This window comes from Panthera pardus, unplaced genomic scaffold (genome assembly GCF_024362965.1).
Source record: "Panthera pardus isolate Hobbes unplaced genomic scaffold, ASM2436296v1 HiC_scaffold_4, whole genome shotgun sequence".
NCBI lineage: Eukaryota > Metazoa > Chordata > Mammalia > Carnivora > Felidae > Panthera > Panthera pardus.
The window spans coordinates 9,313,088-9,339,517 of record NW_026526969.1 but is presented as its reverse complement, the minus strand read 5'-3'; the positions used below and the strand labels follow the sequence as shown (position 1 = coordinate 9,339,517).

At 47.4% G+C, this 26,430-nt stretch overlaps 2 protein-coding genes and 1 long non-coding RNA gene across 6 annotated transcripts in view; 2 read left to right on the top strand and 1 right to left on the bottom strand.

The window, feature by feature from the left end:
• GJC3 (gap junction protein gamma 3) overlaps window positions 1-26,430 on the bottom strand; it is an 80,088-nt gene that overhangs the window by 36,093 nt on the left and 17,565 nt on the right. For 2 of the 4 annotated variants that reach the window (XM_053893813.1, XM_019422682.2), the window contains exon 1: window positions 990-1,089. The exons of 1 other annotated variant lie outside the window; for it this stretch is intronic. The gene's annotated coding sequence lies outside the window, so the exon portion shown is untranslated. Of the gene's footprint in view, window positions 1-989; window positions 1,098-26,430 lie in introns of those variants that run through there. One more of the 4 variants, XM_053893812.1, reaches the window with a different exon arrangement.
• Window positions 1,030-7,145, top strand: AZGP1 (alpha-2-glycoprotein 1, zinc-binding). The gene is made up of 4 exons (XM_019422678.2): window positions 1,030-1,138; window positions 2,899-3,159; window positions 5,670-5,945; window positions 6,562-7,145. The coding sequence occupies exons 1-4, from the start codon at window positions 1,063-1,065 to the stop codon at window positions 6,825-6,827; spliced, it is 879 nt and encodes a 292-aa protein (XP_019278223.2). The 5' UTR covers window positions 1,030-1,062; the 3' UTR covers window positions 6,828-7,145.
• LOC109251068 (uncharacterized) lies at window positions 17,145-24,759 on the top strand. Its single transcript, XR_008419097.1, has 2 exons — window positions 17,145-17,270; window positions 24,467-24,759. It is a non-coding gene; the product is annotated as an uncharacterized LOC109251068 (long non-coding RNA).

Below are 26,430 nucleotides of genomic sequence, written 5' to 3'. Positions count from 1 at the left end.
CAGGGGACATAGGCTGGGGGTCGGCCAGGAAAGGGAACCTTGGAAGACCCCAGTCCTGGCCAGCTGTGGGGGAAGGGGAGAGGAACACAGAGCCACTCAGACACCCAGAGAAACTTCCTGGAGGGGTTCAGATTTCAGAGGAGGTGTGAAAGCCAAGACAGCTGGCCAAGAAGAGGTAAAAAGATTGTTCCTGACCAGTCAGGCATGAGACGGCTGAGTGGAGGGTCACAGGGACCTGACAAGGGACATGACTGAGAGTGGAGCTGGGCCATGGGCACCCCCAGGCTCACCAGGGAGGATAAGGTGCCCAGAGGACCAAATGTGTGTCCTTCCCTGAGCACCTCCCACCTGCCCAACAGAGAACCAGCAACAGATCCTCCTGCAGGCAGAACCAAGTTCAAGCACACTTTAAAGATGCCCCACCCCAGGAGGGCCTCACTGCCACACGCTGTCTCCTTCTTGGCAGTTCCTCAGTCCCTTAGTACTCCCTTGTCTCTTTGGCAGATTCCTCTGGGGACAGAGAGATAGGGAGGGAGTCAGGGATGTGAATGTCCTCCAGACAGAACTCTGGGATGCTGGGTGTGAGAGAGAGAGAGTCATACCCTAGATGGGCTCTGCCAGGGGCCCAGGCTCTGGCCAGGTGCAGAGCTTTTCCAGAGGTGGTCTGACAACACCCAAGTCCCCTCCCCGCACCCACAGTGAGCCTAGGGTGGGTCATGATAGACTGCAGAGGCATTTGCCACCTGATACCCCCGGCCATTGGCATTCTTTCACCTGGGGGATACACAGACTTTCAGCCTGCAGATCGGCCGTCTCAGCTCTCGATTTGCACACTGTCTCTGAGCTCACTGAGTGCAGCCTCTGCCCAGGGTGGCTTGTGCATCCTTCTCTCTCACTGTCAGGGGAGGAGCCTGTCCTGCACTCTCATTGGCCTGCAAAGTTGCCTTCCCTGGGCCGGGCTCAAAGCCCAACCATTCCCATAACTACACCTGGCTTTATCTCCAAGTAGTCTGCTCTGAGCTCCAGGACCCAAGGCAGTCCAGAACCTTCCAGTCAGGCACAATGGGCACAATGGTGTCTGTCCTGCTGTCCCTGCTGCTCCTTCTGGGTCCTGCAGTCCCTCAGGAGACCCAAGCTGGTGAGTGAGGAAGTAAGGGTGGCTCTGGAGAAGAACGGAGGGGAAGTAATAAATGGAACAGGTGGGCTGGAGAAGGGCCCCTCCTACAGCTGTGATCCACAAGTAGACTGTGTGAATGGGAGGCCAAGGCTGTCAGCTAACTCAGCTCAGAAACTTCTAGAAGCACTGAGGGAGCCTCTGGACCCATGCTAAATGAGGCTGTAAAGATCTGAAACCCCTTAGTTTACAAATGAACAAAACTAAGACCAGAGAGGTGAAGTGACCTGGCCAGAGTCATACAGCCAGGACGGGGCAGGAGCCACACAGGTAGAACTTCTTGTTCTTTTCTTTCTTCCAAGGGCTGGAGGAATCTGTCTGACTCTCAGGGAAGAGAGAGCAACCCCAAGGGGCAGATATGAAGGCAGGTTAACTGGAGGGTTCTAGAAAGAAATCTGTCCCCTCCCCCCACAGTGCCACTGTTAACCCTGAAGGCAAGTTACTGGGAGAGAGGCCAGCTGGAACCTTGAAAGAACCAAAGTCAACTCTAGAACAGGAAAATGAGGCTGTTTCTCAGCCAAAAATCTCAGGAGGAAGAAATATAAGCCAAAGTGTGCATGTTTTAAGTTTGCTACATTTACAAACTATGAGAACATAGGTTTTATTTGAGAATGTTAATCACACCCTACTCCAAAATTTGTATTAGCCAGGGTTGTCCAGAGAAACAGAACTAATAGGATGCATATCCAGACAGAGATTGACTTTAAGGAATTGGCTTGCACAATTGAAATTCACAGGCTAGTTCAGCAGGCAGAGACCCAGAGAAGAGTCGGTGTTGCCATCCTGAGACCAAAGGAAGTCTGGAGGCAGAATTACTTCTTCTTTGGGGGACCAGGCTTTTTTCTTGTGGCCTTCAACTGATTGGGTGAGGCCCACCCACATTATGAAGGGTAATATGCTTTACTTGAGGTCTACTGAATTAATAATGTTGGTAGTCATGTGGCAGATTCCTAGTTCAAGTACTGAAATTATTCTTGCTAATTAGTTTCTAAATGTGATTAACATTTAACACCCCTGTGAGTTGTATCATGAATTAATTATGGCAATGTCCTCCTCTCCAAGTCCCTGCCTTATACCAAAACATAAGGCACAGCCCTGGGAATTCTGAGCTCTAGATCCATTCTAGGTCATTTCCTGAGTTTTCTGGTAAATTCTTCCTACACATTCGAACTATATGTATTAGACTAGGTTAGACTAGGTTGTGTTCCAGTAACAAAGTTGTTAGTGGCTTAACCCAACACATTGTTTATTTCTTACTCATGTAAAGTGAATACAGATAAGGCAACTTTCCTGTCTTCCGTGGGGTGACTCGGGAATCCAGGGACTCCTGTTTTATCCTGAGGCCTCCACAGTCATCACCTAAATAAGAGACAGAGACAACAAACCAGCTAATAGGGCCTGAGACCAGAAGAAAGACATCACTACAATTCACATCCCCTTTTGGCAGAACTCAGTCTCATGATCCCAATATACCTACAAGGGGGCTGAGAAGTATTGTGTTGTCTCGTGCCAAGACAAGACAGTGTAGTGAAGCTACAGAATGGTCTCTGAAATGCCATCCCTAGAATTGGGAGGGCCCTTTCACTCGAGCGAGCCTCCAGTGAGGTGAGGCTGTGGGCTGCAGAGGCCAAGGCCCAGTGACCACATCCCCCTTCCTGGCCCTCTGCTGCCCCACGTTGGGCCTGCATGGACCCCACACTTCAAAGTCTCTTCCTCTTTTTCAGGGTCTTACCGTCTCAGCTTCCTCTACACCGGGGTGTCCAGGCCCACTGACAGCCTCCCCAGCTTCCAGGCCACTGCCCACCTCAATGACCAGGTCTTCTTTCACTATGACAGTAAAAGCAGGAAGGCCATACCCCTGGACCCATGGAGCCAGATGGAAGGAATAGAGGACTGGGAGAAGGAGAGTGAACTTCAGCAGGCCAGGGAGAGCATCTTCATGGAGACTCTGCAGGACATCATGGACTATTACAAGGACAGAGAAGGTCAGTGGACCAAGGAGGGTGGGGTGGAGGGTCTTAGCCCTGCAGGTGTGAGTGGAAAGGGATCAGCAGGATGGAACTAATCCCCACCCCTAACAAGGAACAGAAAGCAGAGTAGAAATATGTAGACATTCTGCATCTCCCCACCCCCACCCCACAACGCAGCTGCTCTCCGCCTGCCCCGTCATGTCCCCATCCTCACTCCCAGACCTCAGCTCTCACAGGAAGTGATGTCAGAGTCAGCTCTCACCCAGGCACATGTGACCTCTCAGCTCCACACCCCAATCCGTCTGGGGCTGCTGGCTGGCACTTCAGAAGGCATCAGACTCCCCAGCCCAGGGATGTCGAGCAGAGAGTGAGCTCACCCTGGGGTCGGTCAGACGTGGGTTCACATCGCAGCCCAGCCAGTCACTAGCCATTTCACAGTGAACGCATCTTAATGCCTGGTCTGAATCGGCAAAACTGGAATCTCCAAGAGATTCCATCAAACTTACCTATGTGAATTCCACAAAGGCTAGAACTTCATCTGTCTTGATCACCCCTCTAGTCCCATCCCCTAGGATAGCCAGTAACACCTGCTCAAATGAAATGTGTTGCATGACTGAGAGAAAGTGCCTGGCACCAACCATGGCCCATACCGGGAGCTAGTGGGGAGTGAATTCAAAGCCACATGCTGTTAGAGGTACAGGGAATCCTAAAGGCCCTCCTCTCCATGAGGGCTCATCTGGACATGTGGTAGGAGGCATTTGAAGAGCCAGGACAGTGCAGGGCACCAGGACTGGCTCCCATGTGTCCAGTCCACTACGCAGTCCTGCACACTGCCCACTCCCCAAGTCAGCCAGTCACAGGCTGGCAAACTGTTGATGCTAAGTCATTGCAGGGCGGGCATCGAAAGATGGGTTTCTGAGTACAAAAATGCCTAAGAAGCTACACGGAACCTGAAAGTTTCCTAAAGGAGGCCAGAGTTTTGCAGAAATCTGAAGGATAAGGAATGGGAAGCCCGGGTAAGGAAAACAGCCCAGTGAGTGTGTCAGAAGTAGGACAGGGTGATTGATGCACAGTGCCCAGAGACGCCAGCAGACATTTCACCAGCTGGAATAAAAATGTTGACACGAGTAATTATGAGGAAAGAGGGTAAAGAGATGAACACAGGGTGGCAGAAAAAGGATGGGGGCGAACACTTATGGAGCACTTGCTAGGCACCAGGCACGGGTGTTAACACTTGTCATGCTTGTGCTCACCCTCTAAAGTAGTACTGTCACCATCGCTGTCTCCAAGATGAGAAAACAGAGGCCCAGAGAGGTTAAAGGCCCAAGTTGGTGCACAAGCCAGGTGGGGGTGGGGAGAGAGCTGCCACTTGAGGCCAGGGAGCTTGAGATGAGAACCTGTGCCCTCGGCGCTAATCAGTATTGGGTAAACACCTCCCTTTATCACCAAAATGAAGACATGTGTCCCCTTCCCTAAGGAGGATGATTTCCAAGGCTTGTGGCTCGCTGGGAAGAGAGGGGGCCTCCGAGATTTGTAATGTAGACATCAAACTCTGGAGAAGAGGGAGTGGTGACGTCAGCTCCACTTAGAAATGAGAGGGGGAAATGGGGGAAATAATCTGCATAAAACTCTAAATATGAAATTCTATTTCACTCAGAGACAGCACTTCAGTGTGGTTGTGTCAGGTTTCTAAGAGCTTCCGATGGGGCACCTGGGTGGCTCAGTGGGTTAAGCGTCCAACTTCAACTCAGGTCATGATCTCGCGGTTCATGAGTCAGAGCCCTGTGTCAGGCTCTGTGCTGACAGCTGGGAGCCTGGATCCTGCTTTGGATTCTGTGTCTCCCTCTCTCTCTCTCTGCCCCCTCCCCACTCCAACTCTGTCTCTCTCTCTGTCTCTCTCTGTCTCTCTCAAAAATAAGTAAAACATAGGAGCTCCTGGGTGGCTCAGTCAGTTAAGTGTCTGACTTCAGCTTAGATCACGATCTCATGGTTCATGAGTTTGAGCCTCACATCTGGCTTTGCACTGACAGCTCAGTGCCTGGAACCTGCTTGAGATTTTGTGTCTCCCTCTCTCTCTGCCCCTCCCCCACTCTCTGTCTCTGTCTCTCTCTCTCTCAAAAATAAACATTTTTAAAAATTACATAAATAAATAAAACATTAAAAAATGTTTAGTAAAAGAATTTACAAAATATAAAAAGAGCTCCCAGTGCATTCACAGTTCACTAAATGGGATGATGCACAGGGACTAGACATCCTGTGCCTAGTCTCTAGCTCCCTGATACTCCCCAGCTGGGAAGAATGTTTCTCTGCTCAGACGGGCCTAAAACCCAAAGCAAAGCAACTTTCCCTGTCTCTGTCTGCTGTATGTCTGGCTCATAACCCATTTGTCAAGATAAAGGGACCGTGTGCTTAGGTTTCCAAAACCACTCTTCCTGCTGTTTTTGCAAACTGTGTAGGAATAGCAGTTATTAAGACAGAGTTGATGCCAGGCTGACTGACTTCCTGGGGGCCCGGGGAGGGTACAGGGTCTCACACCTTTCAGGGAAGGTTTGGCTGTGAGCTCCTGAATAACAAAAGCAGTGGAGCATTCTGGAAGTATGCCTACGATGGACAGAACTTCATCGAGTTCAACAGAGAAATCCCAGGCTGGGTCCCCCAGGACCCAGCAGCTCTGAACACCAAGAGGAAGTGGGAGGCAGAAGAGGTCTACGTGCAGCGGGCCAAGGCCTATCTGGAAGAGGAGTGCCCGGCGATGCTGCGGAGGTACCTGCAATATGGCAAGGCCTTCCTGGACCGACAAGGTACCCCCCACTTCCTGTGCCCTGCTCCTCCCGAGCTGAGCTGAGAAGGACCAAGGTGATCTCAGGCTGGGAACCCAGGGAATATCTCAGGCACATCCCATGGTGGTGTCTCTATGCTGATGCCTCCTGGCTTGACACTGGATGGAGGCAGGCATGTAAAATGCCTGCCTGCGACAGGACTGGTCGGCACAAGCTAACACGTTGGTTTGGGAGGCGATGAGAATGAGGGTCCTACAGGATACAGCAGGGAAGGGTCTGATGGACAGAGCCGCAGGCAGAACTGAGGCCTAGAGCTGAGCCTGGGAGAGGAGAGAGCCCCAAAGCCCACTCAGAAGTTTGGGAAAAAATAAAAACTGTATGGAGGCATTCACAATTTCTTGCCATCAGATGTCAGTACATGGTGGAGGGACAGGGGAGCAAGAGGGTGGCCACAGTCATTCCATGATCCAACATGGGAACCCTCAGCCTTCCCTGATCTTCGTAAAGCTTCCCTGGGGAGGCAGACACAAAACTTGGAGTTCTGCTCATCACCAACACCCAGAGAGTGGAGGGAAGGGACACGAGCAGGGAGTCATCTAGGGCACACCCTCCATGTCCACACTCTGTCCCCCCGCAGATCCCCCATCTATGTCCATCACCAGGACCCCAGGAGAAGATACGATCAAGTGCTGGGCCAGTGACTTCTACCCACAAGATATTGATCTGCACTGGATTCAGGGGGGCAATACAGTAGAGGCTGAGGTGAGGGGAGACCTTCTCCCCAGTGGAAACGGCACTTACCTGTCCTGGGTGTCGTTGACAGTTTCCCCTTGGAGAACTAGGAACACAGTCTTCTGTCGCATAGTGCACAGCAGCCTGGACCAGCCCCTCACTGGGCTGTAGGACAAGAGGCAGGGAACCAGGGCTGACGGCTGCAAGGGGACTCAGGTGCAGCAGTCACCCTTCCTGCAGAACGCCAGAAGATGAGCTCTAGAAACCACCGTCAGCATCACCAGTGGGGCCCAGGGAACAGTGTGAGAAGTCAGGGGACAGAAGATTTGAATGCCAGCCACTGAGCTGACTCACTGCTAAATTCTCTTGCAAAACCCCATTATCTAATCTATAGAATCAAATCAACAGTAATCACCTTGCCTAGCACACAGTGTAGGAAGAGATTTTTCAACTGCAATGGAGTAAAAATAATGAGTACATGTTACCATTCGTCCTGTGCTCCTAAGCCTCTGATTCATCTGAAATTCTCGGCATCGACTCAAAGCAGCGTTTCTGGGCATCATGACCTGGGATGTCAACTGTAGCGTGGCGTGGACCACCTGGTCCGTTGGGCCTTGTTCAGGAGCCCACTGTGGATGTCCCATCTGTTGTGAGGCTGGAGAACCTCTTTAATACAAACCCAAGCCTCCTCTGTGCCTCAGTTGCCCCAGACCTCCCTCCTCCCTGTGAAACACTGCCCTCCATTCCAGTGCTCCACCATTCCCACACCATTTTGCCTTGGAGCCACACACCATAGCTCATTCGAGAGGCTTCCTCTCTCCAGGACACACTCCCAGGAAAGCAGGAATCTGATGTTCACTTGTATGCGCGCGCGCGCGTGTGTGTGTGTGTGTGTGTGTGTGTGTGTGTGTGTGTGTGTTAACCAGGTTACCCACCACCATCCACAGGTTTAAACCCAAAAAGACAGAGCAGAGCTCACACTTGACCTTTTCATTAAGCTAATCTCTATGACGAGACTTTCCTTTCCTTCCCAGCCTCAGCCTCTACACTGGATTTCTCCAAGTGAAATGAGCTGAGCTGAGCTCATTAAGCATTCAGAATTCTAAGCTGACTCTTTTATTTTTCTTGAAACTCTAAATTTTAAGATTATACTTTTTATTTTTGATACTTTGACCAAGTTTGGAAATCAAAGCTGAGAAATAGCTTCTTCAGTCTATGTGAAATCCATATTCCTCTCCTCCAAGACAAAAACACAAACAAACAGTATAGGGCTACAGGTGGGGATATCCCAATAGTCAAGAGGGAAAAATATAGCCATTGATATTTCAAACCACATGACACTGAACAAATAAAGAAAACCACGTGATGGGAGAATTTCAGATCAATAAGGAAACCCAAAGTCCACAGAACAGGCCAGGGCTAACGCAGACTGAAATGTGAGACCCCACCCCACCTAGGACAGGGGACATGGCTTGGGAGTGGGTCAGGAAAAGGAACCTCAGAAGACCCCAGTCCTAGCCAGCTGTGGGGGAAGGGGAGAGGGACACAGAGCCACTCAGACACCCAGAGAAACTTCCTGGATGGATTCAGATTTCAGAGGAGGTGTGAAGGCCAAGACAGCTGGCCAAGAAGAGGTAAAAAAATCGTTCCTGACCAGTCGGGCATGAGATGGCTGAGTGGAGGGCCACAGGGACCTGACAAGGGATGTGACTGAGAGTGGGGCTAGGCCATGGGCATGCCCAGGCCCACCAGGGAGGATAAAGGGCCCAGAGGACCAAATGTGTGTCCTTCCCTGAGCACCTCCCACCTGCCCAACAGAGAACCAGCAACAGATCCTCCTGCAGGCAGAACTAAGTTCAAGGGCACTTTAAAGATGCCCCCCCACCCCAGGAGGGCCTCACTGCCACAAACTATCTCCTTGGCAGTTCCTCAGTCCCTTAGTACTACCTCATCTCTCTGGAAGATTCCTCTGGGGACAGTTCACCAGCTAGACTGCAGGGATGGGCAGGAGATGCCAAAGGGCTACAAGACTTAACCCTAGTCTCTGTTAAGGTCCTCTTCAGTTTGGCTGAACGCTGCTTTTTCAGCCTAGCGTGCTACTAGATCTTGCTATGCCAGCCAAGTAGACCTGATTGTCAGATATGTTTAGTGTTTTCTCCTGTTTCTTTTGTTTATTTATTGGTGCATTCACTCAAGAATTCTATACTGAGTATCGATTTTCTGCTTGGTACTCTAATAAGCATTGGAGACCAAGCAGGACAAGTAGGTACCACCCTTTCCTGCCTGGAGCTTGCCCCAATTCTGTTTATTGAAACAATACCCTCCATCAAGGTTCAACCCAAACCTTACCTCCTCCCGTGACCACTACCATGATGACTAATTCCAACACATACTCCTTCTATGCTATCAGATAGAAAAATCAGGGAAGATTTCCAGAAAGACACTGAGGGAAGCTAATTTCCACACTATCTAAGCATCCCACACCACCCCATCACCTCATCTCTTTTTTGTCCCTTTCCAAGTGAAAGGAAAGGAATCAAAGATGGGAATAACCGGGGGGAAGAGCATTTGGGGCAGAGGGCACAGCAAAGACCAAGTCCCCAGGGCAGGAACAATCATGGTGCTTGAAAGGCAGAATAAAGACCAGTGGACTCCAGCATCATGAACAAGAGGAGAGTCATAAGAGAAGATGTTGAAAAGACAGACAGCAGCCAGATTGTGTAAGAGCTTTGTCAGCCTTGGGAAGGAGTTTCTACTGCAAACGGCACTGCCTGGTAGGTTTTAACAAAGATGGTGATATGATTTGATTTAGGTTTTTAAAATATCCCTTTGGGGTGCCTGGGTGGCTCAGTGGGTTGAACCTCAGACACTTGATTTCAACTCAGGTCATGATCTCGCAATTCATGGGTTGGAGCCCGACGTCTGGCTCCATGCTGACGGTGCAGAGCCTGCTTGGAATTCTCTCTTTCCCTCCCCCCCCCCAAAATAAATAAATAAACTTTAAAAATACAATATCCCTTTGGCTGTTATGTGAAGAACAGACCATGGCGACGCAAGAGTGGAAACAGGGAGACTAGATACAAGGCCGGGGGAAGGACTTGGATCACAGTCGTAGTAGCTGTCAAGATAGGCAGCCAGAGTCAGGATATATTTTGGGAATCAAGCCTATGGGGACTTGCGGATGGACCCGATGAGCACTGAATTTGCTGAGAGGTTGGCTATGAGCTGTGGGGTAGAGTCTGATCTGAGTCACTTCTGGCAGCACGCTCCTCCCTAGGCTGTCATGTCCCACGCAGGCCTCCTGCTTCAGCCCCCTTGATTGCTCACTCCACCTGATCCCTGCTGCTGGAGCATCTGGAAGCTTCCTGCTTCTCATCCAAGGAAGAATTTTCAAGATGATCCACCTCCAATAGTATTGCCTGCACTCCCAGCGTAGCTGCTCCCAAGACCAGCCTCCAAACCGATCCGTGCTGTTCCTTTCTGCGTCTTTCCTCGCTCTTACAGCTCAGACCTCATTCGTCTCTCCCTCTAGCCCCCTTACACGGCCCCACCCTGCCTGCGTACCCTGGGTGAAGAGCCTCCTCCCAGACCTTCCTCTCAAGCGCTCCAGACGCAGCTTCAGCGTTGCTCGCGCGCCCCCTCGTGGTCCAAAGGCAAAGGTGCAGGCTGGCCGCGCGCACCTGGGCCGGGTCTCCTCCTGCCTAAGTACCAGGAAATGCGTTAGCTCCCTTGGAACCTAGGAAGCCAAGGTGGCTGGATGTAGATCCCCGACAGCAGGAGAGCTCCAGGAAGTGGAAATGCTTTCTACCTGAGAGGTGAATAATTGCTATCGACCATTCCTAAACGAAGAGCTGGCAGAGAGAAGAAGGAACCCCGGGTGGCCAAACTGAAAAGACCCGACTGAATGCTTCTCCTAAGCCCCGCTGGATCTGCTTCTCCCCCGTGGCTGCCCCAGAATTTCTTCATTGCTGACCCGATACTCCTAGCTCTCACCTGCTCTGGCTCAAGGGCTTGCATTTGGCTTTGAACTGCAACTCCCAGTGCCTACTTTAGGCAAAAAACTCAGAATAAACTAGTGACAGAAGGAGGCTTCCTGCACAAATGTGTCATTTAGGAATGCCCCTCAGCTGCAAGGAATATCGTATTTGACTGCAGATGGCTCAAACGAGGGATTTTTCTCTGGGCACAACAGCCCCCCTTCTCTATGGATTTGGGGTCGCCCCCTACTGGTCACAATAATAACTGCAGCAGGTGTTAGGTGTTAGGAGACAGAAGCCTATTTCAGCTCAAAGTCAGGACTCACGGCCTTGAGATAATGGGCTAAATTCTTCCTCCCACAATTCATGCCTTTTATCACCGAGGAAAACCTTCCTAGGAAGACAGACCCACCCACCCCCAGCCGACCTCCCTTTACATCTCACCGACCAAAGTCAGTTTCATGCCACAGGCTGAGCCCCTGAGATTAAGAGTTTTCTGTCAATTCCTCTCAAAATCAGAGGGCATTTTTTAGCACAGAAGAAGGAGGAAGATTATTTGGAGGTAAGCGCCAACAGTTTCTGTTACCCTGGAAAAATATATACAATGTTAAAAAAAAAAAAACAAAAACACCAGCTCCCATACTTCTACGAAACATTAGCACATTCCCATTCATGTCAGGAATATCACGAATGCCTATTTCCACAATTATTCAATATTTTTCTAGAATTTCTAAGTTAATTCCTTAAGACAAGAGGAAGTGAGAAGTTCAAATATTGACAGTCATGAAATGAATGACACTTATTAGCAGAGGCTACGTCTTCCTACCTAGAAAACTCAAGAAAATCAATGGCCACTTCACTAAAATAGAGTTCAAAAATGTGGGTGACAAGCAAATACATGAGATCAATAGATTTCCTACACACCAACAACAAATAGTGGGAAATAAAAAAAGAAACCCAGCCACATTAGCTTTAAACAGAATAAAAACAAAATAGCCAGGAATGAATACATGTTTTCCTGGGGGTTGAGCAGGATGTCCCAATTTATATAGCTTATTGTTTGCAGCAGAGTTTCCCACCTTTGACCTTGAATCTGGTACTTGCCACTCCTCTTTAGGAACTCTCCCAGCCCTTCTGTCTCCAGCTTTCAGGCATATCCCACATCCCATCCACACTTCCTCTCTACCCAGGCTGTGTAAGGGGTCTGGAGAACCAAACATGGGCCAGGCTGCAGTGGCCTGAGAACAATTTGTCTTTAGATATGGGAATAAGTTACTAATATAATACTAAATACCCCTCCAAAAATATATATAGACAAAACAGAGTACACTGAGTTAGTATGGCCTACTGGTTAAGCAAGCAGATTCTGGAATACAATTGAATGGTTTTGACTGGAATTTATAACTGCCATTTATAACTGTATGATCTCTCTACCTGTTTGCTTGTCTGTGAAATAGCACCAGTGTGGAAAATATCCCACTTGAAGAGGGTCAAGTGGGCTAACACAGGTAACGCTCTTTAGTAGCAGGTACATAGGAAGCATTCAAACATTATTAGCTATATTAAGTATTACTATCATGGTTGTTATTGAAAGAAAGGCATTCTTAAGCCAAGTGCTGTTCAAAACTCTATTAATTTATTCACTCCTCAAGACAACAGAAGTGTTCCATGCACTTCCCAGGTCAGGCCCTTACAGGGAAGGGGTGAGCCATCCTCCCCCCTTTGGTCTTCCTCTTCCTGCTCCTTGGGAATGGATATGGTACCTGGAGTTCAATCTTGGACTGTAACATTGAGAACCACACCCTGGGGATAGGAGAGCAGAAAGCTGGAAGGGATCAGGGTACCAGGTGCCAGTGGAACCACCAATCCAGCCCTGAACTTTACAAACGTGACAAAAATAATCCTCTGTCTTGCTTAAGCCGCTCTCATTTGGAATCTCATTAACTATAGTCAAACCTCATCCTGATACCGCCTACCACCGGGAGGTCTCTGCCATTTGGGACATTCTGGGTGTAGTATGAAATAAATGTGCAGGGGCGCCTGGGTGGCTCCGTCGGTTAAGCGGCCGACTTCGGCTCAGGTCGTGATCTCGTGGTCCGTGAGTTCGAGCCCCGTGTCGGGCTCTGTGCTGACGGCTCAGAGCCTGGAGCCTGTTTCGGATTCTGTGTGTCCCTCTCTCTGACCCTCCCTCGTTCATGCTCTGTCTCCCTCTGTCTCAAAAATAAATAAACGTTAAAAAAATTAAAAAAAAAAAAAGAAAGAAATGTGCAGACTTCTGAAATGACCTTTCCCTAACTGTGACAGGGCCAGTTAGAAGGAGATAAGAGGCACAAAGCACGGGGTTCCAGGCTGCCTCAGTCAGTGGAGCACACAGCTTTTGATCTCAGGGTTGTGAGTTCTAGCCTCACATTGAGTGTGGAGTGTACTAAAAACAAAATAAAAAAATAAAAAAATAAACAAGAAAGAAAGATTAAAAAAAGAAAGAATGTTTTTTTTAGGTAGTTTGTTTTCCAGGTAGTTCTGTTTCTTAGGGACCACCCAGGCAGATAATTTATTCAAACTAAAGCTGCCTGGCTGGAAAATTAAATATTGATTGTTGTACATTAATAGTTGAAAGTAGGGGCACCTGGGTGGCTCAGTTAGTTGCGTCTGACTTAGACTCAGGTCATGATCTCACAGCTCATGAGTTCAAGCCTGGCATCGGCATGGGCCTCTCTGCTGACAGCTGAGAGCCTGGAACCTGCTTCCGATTCTGTGTCTCCCTCTTTCTCTGCCCCTCTCCTGCTCACGCTCTGTCTCTCTCCCTCAAAACTAAACATTAAAAAATTTTTTCATAAAATAGTTGAAAGGAAATGTGGAACCATGAGGGTGACCCCAAAATAATTTCAATATACACACTGTTCTCATTTAACTACACCCCTTTGACCTTGCCTTTCTCCTCCATCTGTCCACGAACCATTCCTACTGTGCTCACAGGTGCCTCCTAGGCTCACAGCACTTACTGAGCGAGCAGTCAGCTTCCCTGGACCCTTGAGCACCCAGTGTTTACATGAGGATCTTAAAACAGTGTGTGAGTCAGTGTCAGATTTCCTTCAGCTAAGGGACAGAACTGCCACCTTCAGGATTCAGAAAAACATTTCCTCCCTAGCTTGTAGGCTCAGCTGCAGTTGCACCTTATTGTCACCAGAGGGCACTATGTACCATGCTAACGGATTTGGAGAGGTTCTCTCAGCAGCTTTAGGAAGTTGTAGGGGCTGGGGTCGCCTGAGTGGCTTAGTCAGTTAAGCCTCCCCACTCTTGGCTTATGCTCAGGTCATGATCTCACAGTTCGTGAGTTCGAAAGCCAGCTTGGAATTCTTTCTCTGCCCCTTCCCCGCAAGTGTGGGTGCACTCTCTCTCTCAAAATAAAAAACTGTAGGGCTGCCAGGAACCCTGGGTGGCATTTCCTTTCAACTGTGTTTGCTGATCCCTCTTATAATTATTGTGTCATCTCACACCGCTTTCACACCTGTCCCCCAGCATTTCCACCTGAATGTCCTGAAGACCCCTCAGAATCAAGAGTTCGGATTCCAGCTTGATCCCCCCCCCCCCCCCCCCCGCCGACCCCATCCCCAAAGAAAACCAAAACAACCTCTCTTCCCTCTACCTCCTCTCCTTCCTTCAGATTTTTCTTTATCCTCCCAACCATCCAAAGCTAAATTATGCTGTCACTCTGGTCCTTTTCTCCACCCAGATTGCTCCTGTCTAAATGTGTCTGCATCCAGTAGTGCACAGTCCTCCCAGGTCACCTGTCTTTCCAGTCATCCCTGATGCTCTGACAACACAGGTGAGATTATGCCATTTCCTTCTTTAAAGGTCAAGAAAAGTGAAATCAACCCAAGTGTTCATCCAAGCGTGAATAGATAAACAACGTGTGGTCTATCCACACAATGCAATATTATTCAACCTTAAAAAGTAGGAAATTCTTTTTCTTTTTTTTTTTTGTAGGTAGGCTCTATGCCCAATGTGGGGCTTGAACTCACAACCTTGAAATCAAGAGTCACATGCTTTACTGACTAAGCCACCCAGGCACCCCAGAAAGGAAATTCTGACACATGCTACAACACAGATGAAGCTTGAGGTTATTATGCTAAGGGACAGGAGGGCTTGGATTCATCCAGAACTGACTGTTGGACCCAGATACTTGTATCAATAGGCCTGGCTTTTGAGACAAAATCCCAACACGTGGCAAATGGTATGACAGAGGGATCTACTTCTAACATATGAAGTAAACCTTTAAATCAGCTATTTCTTCAGTCTCTAATTTCCTTTTTTTTTTTTCTAAGTTTATTTTGAGAGAGAGAGAGAGGAGTGGGGGAGGGGCAGAGAGCAAGGGAGAGAGAATCCCAAGCAGGCCCCAAGCTGTCAAAACAGAGCCTGACACAGGGCTCAAACCCACAAACCGTGAGATCTCTTGAAATCAAGAGTCAGATGCTTAACTTACTGAGCCACCCAGGCACCCCTCCAGAGCAGCCTTTCTAACATTTCTTTTGGCTTGAGTTAAACTGGAAGCATTTCCACCTTTGCTAGGATTTCTGACCAACATAAATTCTCAGATGTATAAGAAATCCTAATAAATGCCTTGGAGTTTGGCCACACTTACTACTTTCCAGAGGGTCCTGATTTGAGTGCCTCTTGTGAGACTAAACAAGATTTGGGCATTGCCTAAAATTTTTCCCAAATTAATTCCTGTCTTAGGGTTTTCCTCTAATGTGATTTTTTTTTCTAATGTGATTATTTTTTATAGGCTCCACACCCAACATAGGGCTTGAACTCATGACTCTGAGATCAAGAGACCCAGGCTCTACCAACTGAGACTGACAGGCATCCCTTTTGTGTGATTTTTTTAAATAGAATAGATTCCCCTCTTTCCTTGAGGTATAATTAACATATAATACAATGTAAGTTTAAGGTGTACGGTGTGACCATTTGATACAATTACATATTGTAAAAGATTACCATAGTAGGATCAGTGTCAAACTTTCCCTTCCTTTTTAAGGTTGAATCATATTCCATAGTATGTATGTACTGTGTTTTGTTCATCCATTCATCGACGGACACTTGGCTTGCTTCTACTTTGGGGCTATCCTGAACAATGTTGCTATGAACAAACCCATACAATATCTCTTCAGGTCCCTGCTTTAAATTCTCTGGGGTCTATACCCAGGAGTGAAATTGCTTGGATAACATGGTAATTTTCCTTTAAATTTTTTGAGGAGCTGCCATACTGTTTTCCACAGTGGCTGCACAGATTTTACATCCCCACCAGCCATGCTGGTGGACAAAGGTTCCAATTTCTCCACATCCTTTCCACCACTTGTTGTTTGTTTTGTTTGGTTTTTTTTTTTTTTTTTGTTAGTAGCCATTTTAACGGGTATGAGATGGTCTTCTCTGAACTCTTGCACACTCCACTTGATCGGTTTTTGACACTGTTTGAGGTTTCCTGCCATTTTGAACTCGTAGGTTTTAATTTTCAGTGTTCATTTCAGATGAGAGGGAGCCCCGGGCAATGGCAAGTGCACAGGCCACGGTGGCACAAGTCCTGGGTTCTGCCTTAAATCTGTCACCGGGAGACCCTGAGCAGGAGAGAACCTTCTCTAGGCCTCATTTCCTCCCCATCCTCCTCCCCCCCTTCCCCTCCCCCTCCCCCTCCTCCTCCCCCCCTTCCCCTCCCCCTCCCCCTCCTCCTGGGGCAGCCACCGTGATAAAGAATACGCTGTGCTCCGACCCCTCAGCTGAAACTCAGGCCTGGATACATTTTAAGGGGACATTCGCTCTCACGACTTGCTGGATTCGGTCTCCAGGTTTTTGTTGTCGTTGTTTTGTTTTGTTTTTCTTGTAACTCATTTTGCTGCCCCCGGAGTTGGGAACACGCCCTGGGAGTCCGGGTCTAGGGCATGGCGCTACCGGTACGCGTCCCGCTGGCCTAGAGAACCACCGAGAACTGGGGCCTCCTGAGTCCTAGAGAGGTCGCCTCCACAGGCCAGCTCGGGCGCACTTCCGGCCTTTGTGTGGCTGCGGGAGACGGGAGACTGCGGCCCCGGGCGGGCCGGAGCGTCAGTGCGCTCTTTACGTGACTCGGTGTTCCCCACCCCCACCCCAGGGCAGAGGCAGGGGTCACCCAGACCGCAGCGCGGCCTGTGGGGTCCGGAGAAGGCCCGGCAGTGCCCTGCGGGCACCGCGTCTCCACCTGTGCGCGCATTCGGGTCTCGCCTTCCCTTTGTGCCCCGGGCAGGCGAGGAACTTAACAAAGACTTGCGCGGGTTGGGGGGGGAGGGGGCGGTGTCCACGGTTACCCACGCACACACACCCGTTCCGCCTGGCTGCAGAATTCAGGCCGACCGCGCTGCCTCCCAAATCCGTGTTGCTCCACAGGGAAAGTCCTTTTGAAAATGAAGTGGTGGTTGAACTGCGAAATGCGCCCTGGATCCGTCAGCTTTGCGTTTTCTTCTTCAGCGCACACAGTAACCCGAGCGCTGGGCTAGCAGTAGGGGGAGGGAGGATTCAGGCCAGATTCTCGCCTGCCCCACTCGGGGACACTCGAGCAAGGGAGCTGACGGGTGTGCTCCTGACACAACGTGAGATACCCGAAGCACAGGTGAAGACCTCACCCCCCACCCCCCACCCCTCCCCGCCGGGCCCCGCCACTTGGCAGGGATCCGAACAGGGAAGACTTTGCAAGGGGGCTGCTACTGCAAGGAGGGGTAGGAGCTGGGTCTGGGGAAATGCCTACCAGCCTGGAACGTTCCAGATAGAGCTGGAGCAAAAGCACAAAGGTGAAAAGGTGGGGAGAGCTGCCGGGAGCGTGGTAAATATTTCAACACCATCCTGATAAATGTTTATTCTGTGCCGGGGTTGTGGAGATTAAAGAATCGTGTGTGACCACAGATCCCTGCCCTGGAGATTGTTTAACCACTTCTGCAAGAAATAGCCAAGCCCCTTTAAAAAAAAAAAAAAAAAAAAAGGAAAAAAAAGTACAAAAAACCCTGGGTTTGTTTTCTAGAGATAATATAGCAAAATGATATCTGAATGCCACTTACCAGCTGTGTGACCTTGGGCAATTTTCTTAACCTTTCTGACCCTCAGATTCTTTGTTTCTAAAGGAGGGATAATAGTAAGATTTAAAAGGGACAAGTGAATGAGGTAAAAGCACCCACCTCAATGTGTGTGGCAGGTACCACTGAGTCCTCTGAAGATAGGGTGGAATAGGTTATAGGATAGGTTAGGATGTGCAGGTATAGGATAGCGAAGTGTAGGATAGTATAGTCCCTCTGTATCTTTCTGCGCTTGATTTGAAGTGGTGTCACTCGTTACTTTTTTTTTTCTTTTGTATCGGCTCAGACATCTGGCACTTTTCTTGGTGTCTTCACTTGTCCTCAGTTTCCTCAGTTTAGATTTGTTTCTATTCTGCTTTTTAAGACTTTTGTTTGTTCCTGGGGCACCTGACTGGCTCAGTTGGTGGAACATGCGACTCTAAATCGTGGGGTTGTAAGTTCAGCCCCACGTTTGGTGTAGAGATTACTTAAAATCTTTACAAAATAAAATAAAGGAAAATAATAGGGGGCCCCTGGCTGGCTCAGTTGGTGGAGCGTGTGACTCGTGCTATCAGGGTCATGAGTTCAAGCCCCACATTGGGCACAGAGATTACTTAAAAAAAAAAAAAAAAAACAACCTATAAGTAAATAAAAGGATAGACATACAAATGACCAACCGGTACGTGAAACGATGTTCAACAGCACTAATCATCAGGAAATGCAAATCAAAACGACAATGAGATGTCACCTCACACCTGTTAGAAGGGCTGTCCTCAGAAACATAAGCAATAACCGATGCTGGTGAGGATGCGGAGAAAAGGGAGCCCTTGTGCAATGTTAGTGGGAGTGTAAATCAGTGCAGCCACTAGGAAGGACAGAGAAGTATGACGGTTTTCTCAAAAGACTTAAAATAGCTACCTACTTTTACTATATGATTCAGCAGTTCCACTTCTGGATATTTATCTGAAGGCGATGAAATCACTATCTCAAAAAGATACCTACACCCATATGTCCATCACAACATTATTTACAATAGCCAAGACGCGGAAGCAACCCAGTGTCCATCTGTAGATGAATGGATGAAGAAAATGTGAGATATATAGATAATATATTTAAAATGGAATATTAGGGGCACCTGGGTGGCTCAGTCGGTTAAGCGTCCGACTTCAGCTCGGGTCATGATCTCGCAGTCCGTGAGTTCGAGCCCCGCGTCGGGCTCTGGGCTGACGGCTCGGAGCCTGGACCCTGCTTCCGATTCTGTGTCTCCCTCTCTCTCTGCCCCTCCCCCGTTCATGCTCTGTCTCTCTCTGTCCCAAAAATAAATAAACGTTAAAAAAAAATAAAATAAAAAATAAAAAAAATAAATAAAATAAAATGGAATATTAATCAGCCATTAAAAAAAAAAAAGGAAATCCTGCCATTGGCAATAACATAGATGGACCTAGATAGAGGCATTATGCTAAATAAATCATACACAGAAAGGCAAATACCATATGATCTCATTTACATGTAAAACCCCCCAAAATCTCATAGAAACAGAGACAGATTGGTGGTTGCCAGAGGCTTGGGATTGGGGAAAATGGGTCAAAGGTACAAACTTTCAGGTACAAGGTTAATTTCTGGGAATGTGATGTATATGTATAGTATGGTGCCTATAGTATTGTATATTTGAAAGTTGCTGAGGGAGTTAATCTTAAAAGTTCTTATCACAAGAAAAAAACTTGGGGGGCACCTGGGTGGCTCAGTCAGTCAAGCGTCTGACTCTTGCTTTTGACTCAGGTCGTGATCTCACTATTCATGGGTTCAGATCTCTGTGCTAACAGTGCAAAGACTGCTTGGGTTTCTCTCTCCCTCTTTCTCTGTCCCTCCCTGGCTTATTCTCTTTCTCGCATTCGCTCTTGCTCTCTCGCTTTCAAAATAAATTTAAAAATTTTTTAAAAGAAAGGGGCGCCTGGGTGGCGCAGTCGGTTGAGCGTCCAACTTCAGCCAGGTCACGATCTCGTGGTCCGCGAGTTCGAGCCCCGCGTCAGGCTCTGGGCTGATGGCTCGGAGCCTGGAGTCTGTTTCCGATTCTGTGTCTCCCTCTCTCTCTGCCCCTCCCCCGTTCATGCTCTGTCTCTCTCTGTCCCAAAAAATAAATTAAAAAAAAAAATTTTTTTTTTAAAAGAAAAGAAAAAAACTTGTTACTATGTATGGTGATGGATGTTAACTTATTGTGGTGACTATTTTGCAATATATACATATATCAAATCATTATGTTGTACACCTTAAACTAATACAATATGTCAATTATATACCAATAAAACTGGGAAGACCATTTAAAGTAAAAGGAGCAGGTAGGGGATTCCTGGATGGCTGAATCGATAGACCATGTGACTCTTGATCTTGGGGTCGTGAGTTCAAGCCCACGATGGGCACGGAGCCTACTTAAAAAAAAATTTCTTTAAGTGTAAAATAAAAGGAGCAGGTAGCTGAGATGAAAAAGGGAGGCCTTTGAATCAGGGAAATATGGGCAAAGCACAAAGATTCAAGCCCACCGTGCAATAGCCTTTCCAAAATAAAGCCTGTAACCACCTGAGCTACCAGAAAGAAAGAAGGGTGTTTGCTGTACTCCAATGCCTCACAGCTCGCTGAATTCAGCTTTGTTAGTTTGCTTTGCTTTGGGGGGCTGTTGCCTAGCAGCGCAAAACATTAACGTGCTGAGAAAACTTGTGTACAAAACAACGTGACTTCACATTCCACTAATACCGTTCCCCCCGTCTACCAAGTGTCTATGCACCGTTCACATCCCAGGAATGTATTCTAGCTGAAGCAGACTATCTGGTCACCACTTTCTTCTGGACCTTTTATAACCTCTCAAGCTACATTTTTTCTTAACTTCTCAGGAGCGGGTATGATGGATAATAATTTCCACTTCTAAAGCAGAGGTGCACGGTTGTCAGAAACTGGGGAAACGTGGGGGAAAGCGGGGTGAGTGGAGGAGATTGAAGTGTATACAGTACAGGGTAATCCTTAAATTACTAGGACCTGCTTGACAAATGTTGTATAAGGACAGTAGCCAGATGCACCTGCCACCTCCTTTCCCATCTGACCCCCAACCCCCCTTCACACGCCCCTACCCCTTCCCATCCACAACCCCTGAAAGCTTTGACCAGGAAGCAGGAGTTGGGCCGGACGTGTCTGAGCTGGCACGTCTTCCTCACCACCCAAGGGAAACCATGCACTCAGCACCACTCTTTTCTACCCGTCACTGCCCACCATTCAGGGGTGCCACGTCAGGCAGTTCCCTCTCTGTGTCCCTGCAATAGGGACATTTTTCATCACCTGGCTTTACCTTAGGAAAGTTACTGTCCTTTTCCATCTCACCCTTTTCATTCCACTTATGAGCCTAAGAACAACACTAATCATGGCTGATTTGAGTAACAGTTAATCAGAGATACAAGCATATTAAGAAAAGAAGAGACAATGGGGTGCCTGGGTGGCTCAGTCAGTTTAGAATCCGACTTCGGCTCAGGTTGTGATCTCACGGTTCATGAGTTCAAGCCCCATGTCCAGCTCTGTGCTGACAGCTCAGAGCCTGGAGCCTGCTTCGGATTCTGTGTCTCCCTCTCTCTCTCTGTCATTCCCCTACTCATGCTCTGTCTCTCAAAATTAAATAAACATTAAAAATTTTAAAAAGAAGAAGAAAAGACAAGGCACACCTGGGTGGCTCAGCGGTTAAGTGTCCGACTCTAGCTCAGGTCATGATCTTGGAGTCCATGAGTTCAAGCCCCACGTCAGGCTGTGTGCTGACAGCTCGGAGCCTGGAGCCTGCTTCGGGTTCTGTGTCTCCCTCTCTCTCTGCCCCTCCCCCACTCATGCTCTGTGTGTGTGTGTCTCTCTCTCAAAAATAAATAAACACTAAAAAATTAAAAAAAGAAAAAAGAGAGACCATATAACTCCCAAGTGAAATGACACGGGTGCTCATTCAGAACCTCTCCAGTTGTCTTGTTCAACTCCTCCAATACGAGACCCAAAATGAATACTGTTTCTAACCCAGCTGTATTGTTTTCCCTTTGTACTTAGATGCCAGAACTGCAATAACATCTTCTGCTATTTTCCACCGCAGGTATATGGCATTTTGGCTACATTCTGTTTTGGCTAAGCTTTTGTGAGAACATAACTGATGCTTACAGCACTGTTTCATTGGAAAAATAAGCTCCAAGTTCCCAAGAGCCAATCTATAAATGGACTATTGGAATGTATTTGTGTTGTTTATTAGAGATAACCATTTATATGTTAGTATTTTACTCTTGTAATATTTTACAGTTGTAAATAATTTTTCTGCTTCCAACCCTCATTTATTGGCTTCTTCCTAATGTTTTGAGAAATAATACTTCTTTTTTTTTAATGTTTATTTATTTATTTTGAGGGAGAGCACGCACTGCGTGGAGAGAGTCAGAGAGAAGGAGAGACAGAATCCCAAGCAGGCTCCATGCCATAAGCACAGAGCCCAACACGGGGCTGGAACTCACAAACCGTGAGACCAAGACCTGAGCTGAGATCAAGAGTCAGACTCTTAACCAACCCAGCCACCCAGGTGCCCCCGAGAAATAACACTTCTAATCACTCTGCATGGAAATCTTTCTAAAATGTATGACACTTGGGGCGCCTGGGTGGCTCAGTTGGTTGAGCATCTGACTCGTTATCTCTGCTGAGGTAATGATCTCACAGTTCATAGGCTCAAGCCCCACCCCAGGCTCTGCACTAACAGCTCAGAGCCTGCTTGGGATTCTCTCTCTCTCTCTCTCTCTCTCTCTCTCAAAATAAATACATTAAAAAATGTTTAAAAAAATAAAATGTATGACACTTTCCTATGGGGATATGATTTAACTCATTTTTCCTGACTTGGTCAACATAATGAACATCCTTTACACAATGAAATGATCCTACCTAAGAAACCTCTCTTAGGTTTTCTGTACATTTCTTTTTCAAAGAAAAAGTAAACAGAAGCCTCATATACACCGATAATTTGCTCAATTAATGACATGAATCTTGCTTTCATGTCAGTTATTATAACAGTCTCTGAGGTTTTTAACATGATTTCTAAGTGACTCAAGTCTAAATTTGTTTAAAATTCCATCCTTGGAACAACCCATTCCATAGGCCATTTTAAAAACACGGTTTGACACAAATATTTACTTTGTAATGTTTAAAGAGGAACTCTAAGCCTCTTTAAAAATAAAAACAAACAAAATCTGTCCTTTGCTTGGACTAAGTCCTTATTTCTCAAACCTTATTGCAGACTACTACCCTGACATTTCTTACCCCATTTATGTAGTGATTTACAAGACTGAAGTGATTCATACACACTTGTTTTCCAATTTCTTTTTGGGCGATGGTTATACAAACATTATTTCATGGATCCACTCTGTCTCCTGTCATCACTTATCCCTCTGGTCCCACCTGGAACATTAAAATGCCCTCTTTCTGGGACCAGGTCCATAATCACAGTCTGTTTTCAACCACATGGTTTGCTGCTGTAAAGGTGGAACTGGAGGTAAAACCACTGGCAGATGATTGCTCTTTCAAGGAAGTTCACTTCCTAAGGGCTCTTTCTGTGTTAGAGCATTGCCCAATAATGCTATGCCCCAAAGGAGCCACCCCATAATACTAGCCTGTTGCTGAGCTTTGGTTTGTCTGTTTTTATTATTTAAAAAAAAATTTTTTTAACGTTTATTTATTTTTGAGACAGAAAGAGACAGAGCATGAACGGGGGAGGGTCACAGAGAGGGAGACACAGAATCTGAAACAGGCTCCAGACTCTGAGCTGTCAGCACAGAGCCTGACGCAGGGCTCGAACTCACGGACCGCGAGATCATGACCTGAGCTGAAGTCGGCCGCCCAACCGACTGAGCCACCCAGGCGCCCCAATTATTTTTTTAATGTTTATTTATTTTTGAGAGGTAGAGAACATGAGCAGGGAAGGTGCAGAGAGAGAGGGACAGAGGATCCAAAGAGCACAGAGCGTAACAAGGGGCTCGAACTCATGAACCATGAGATCATGACCTGAGCCAAAGTCAGATGCTTAACCAACTGAGCCACCCAGGCACCCCTGTCTGTCCTTAAGTAGGACATAATACTTGAAGGATCAATGAGCCAGGACAGAGGAAAGCCCTGGGAAACTATGGAACAGTAACACGTATAACAGCCACAAAGTGTCAAGCACCTGCTGGCAACCACGGATTCTACTAGATATTTTGTATCCATGATGCCATCAATGTTTAAACTCATATCAGCTCCCCAAGCTTGGAATTACCATGCCTGAAACCTTAAGGAGGAAACAGAGGTAGAGACAGTTGCCAACGTTCGGCAGCTACAGAATGGCAGAGTCAAGTCCACTCAGGTTCAAAGCTCAGGCTCTTTTCACTAAAATCCTTCTCCAGATAGAGACTCTGCTTTTCCTCTCTGGAATGAAGACAACAGCTGTGTTTCAAGTTCTTAACCGCCAATGGATGGGACGACAGGACTAATTGGGCTTCAGCATGGCTGGCTAGAAGCACCCCAGCTCTCCCAGGCCTGCGCTTTGCATTTTATAATAGGCCCCAGGCCGACTGGAAAGCCCAGGAGCTCTGTGCATTTGGGGGAGTTTCACTACATAGTGTAAAAAAGGGAAAATAGAGTGTTTAAGACAAAGTAGTGTGATCTTGCATTCAGGGATAGCCAGAGATGACAGAATATTCTTTACAGGAAGTTCTGTCTTCTTCCTATTACCAAATAGGTGCACGGATGACAAATGACATGGGAAACCATCAGGACTTGATTGCTTTTCCAAAACAGCCTCTTCAATCACCGCCTCTTCAAATGAACTAAACTGGCCTACCGTCAGGACCAAGACTTGCTCAAGGAGACCAACTATTTGCCAGCTCAACTTGTAACATGTGGAAGTTTCAGGAAAGTTCCAGATGGAGGAGTTGAAGGGGTGCAGGATGAGACACCCCAAAATGTGCCACTTTGGCATAAAGATTATTCCAAGTTAAAATTAATAAAAATCCAGCAGATGCAGAAAAAGCACTTTGCCTCCCCCATAACCGTGTAAATTCACATTGGAAAGGAAAACCTGCACTGGGCAGAGTATTAACAGCCACCCTCCCAACCTTTACCAATGGAGCTCATGTGCCCAAAAGAGCCATCTAGTTTTTCCAAACATCTCCTTTCACCTTCTTGCTGTTGACTTTTCTCCCCTTTGTGTCCTCAGACCCTTACCTCTTTCCTGAGCTCATAGAAGCTTCATGTGGCCTCCCTGTCTTCAGAATTTCCTATCTGTGTGGATTCCCCATAAGTATACCTATTAAATTTGATTTTGTCTTGTTTTAAAAAAAAAATAAAACCGCCAAACAACAACAAAACAAAAAAAGGCGGTGGGGAGTGGTTTAAGAAATGCAAAAGAGTCCTTTTCCATAGGAGCTAAAATGTCTTTTTTAGGTTTTGAGAACAGTTTGATCTATAACCTGAGTACAGCCATGTATGTTCCTCTTTAGAAAAATCCTGGAGCCCTTTTGGGGCACCTGGCTGGCTCAGTCAGCAGAGCATGTGACTCTTGATCTGGGGGTTGTAAGTTCAAGCATGCTGGGTGTAGAGATTATCTAAAAATAAAATCTTTTTTTTTTAATGTTTATTTATTTGGGGGGGGAGCAGAGAGAGAGGGAGACAAAGGATCTGAAGTGGGCTCTGTGCTGAAAGCAGAGAGCCCAACACGGGGCTCAAAGTCACAGACCATGAGATCATGAGCTGAAACTAAGTCAGACAGTTAACCGATTGAGCCACTCAGGCACCCAAAAAATAAAAATATTTTTAAGTTTTTTTTTTTAAGTTTCTGTATTTATTTTGAAGGAGAGGGAGCACAAGTGGGGGAGGAACAGAGAGAGAGAGAGAGAGAGAGAGAGAGAGAGAGAATCCCAATCAGGCTCTGCACTGTCAGCACAGAGCCCCATGCAGGGCTCGAACCCATGAACTGTGAGGCCACGACCTGAGCTGAATTCAAAAGTTGGACGCTCAACTGATTGAGCCACCTGGATGCCCCATAAAATATTTTTTTTTAAATAGGGAAAAGATAAATCCTGGAGCTCTTTCTTCTTGCTCCCCAATGACCTGGCTGCTGTCCCAGCTGCCACACACCTGTCACCTCAGGACACCTGTCTCCCATCAGCAGCACCCCAGGGAGCCCTGGACCCACACCCAGCCCCACCCCATGCTGGGTCTCCTACTGCTGCCGGATCCCATTTCTCTCTCTCTTTCTCTCTCTCTTTTAATGTTTGTTTAATTTTGAGAGATAGAGACAGAGCACAAGCAGGGGAGGAGCAGAGAGAGGGGGAGACACAGAATCCGAGGCAGGCTCCAAGTTCTGAGCTGTCAGCACAGAGCCCGATGTGGGGCTCGAACTCTGGACCAGCAAGATCATGGCTCAAGCCAAAGTCAGACATTTAACTGACTGAGACACCCAGGCGCCCCCCTCCCCCACCCCGGCAATTTCTCTCTTGAGTACACCTTCTTTGGCTGACACACATCCTTCCATAAACTTCCTGAGACAGTGTGCCCATAGAGTAAATATTTTGAGACTTTGCATAACTGAAACTTCCCTTTTGCTGTCCTCGTTACTCTTTCTTTAGTTTGGGTATAAAATTCTAGTTTTGATATTATTCTTCCTTGGAATTTTGTCTTCTAATTTTCAGTGTTGCAGTTAAG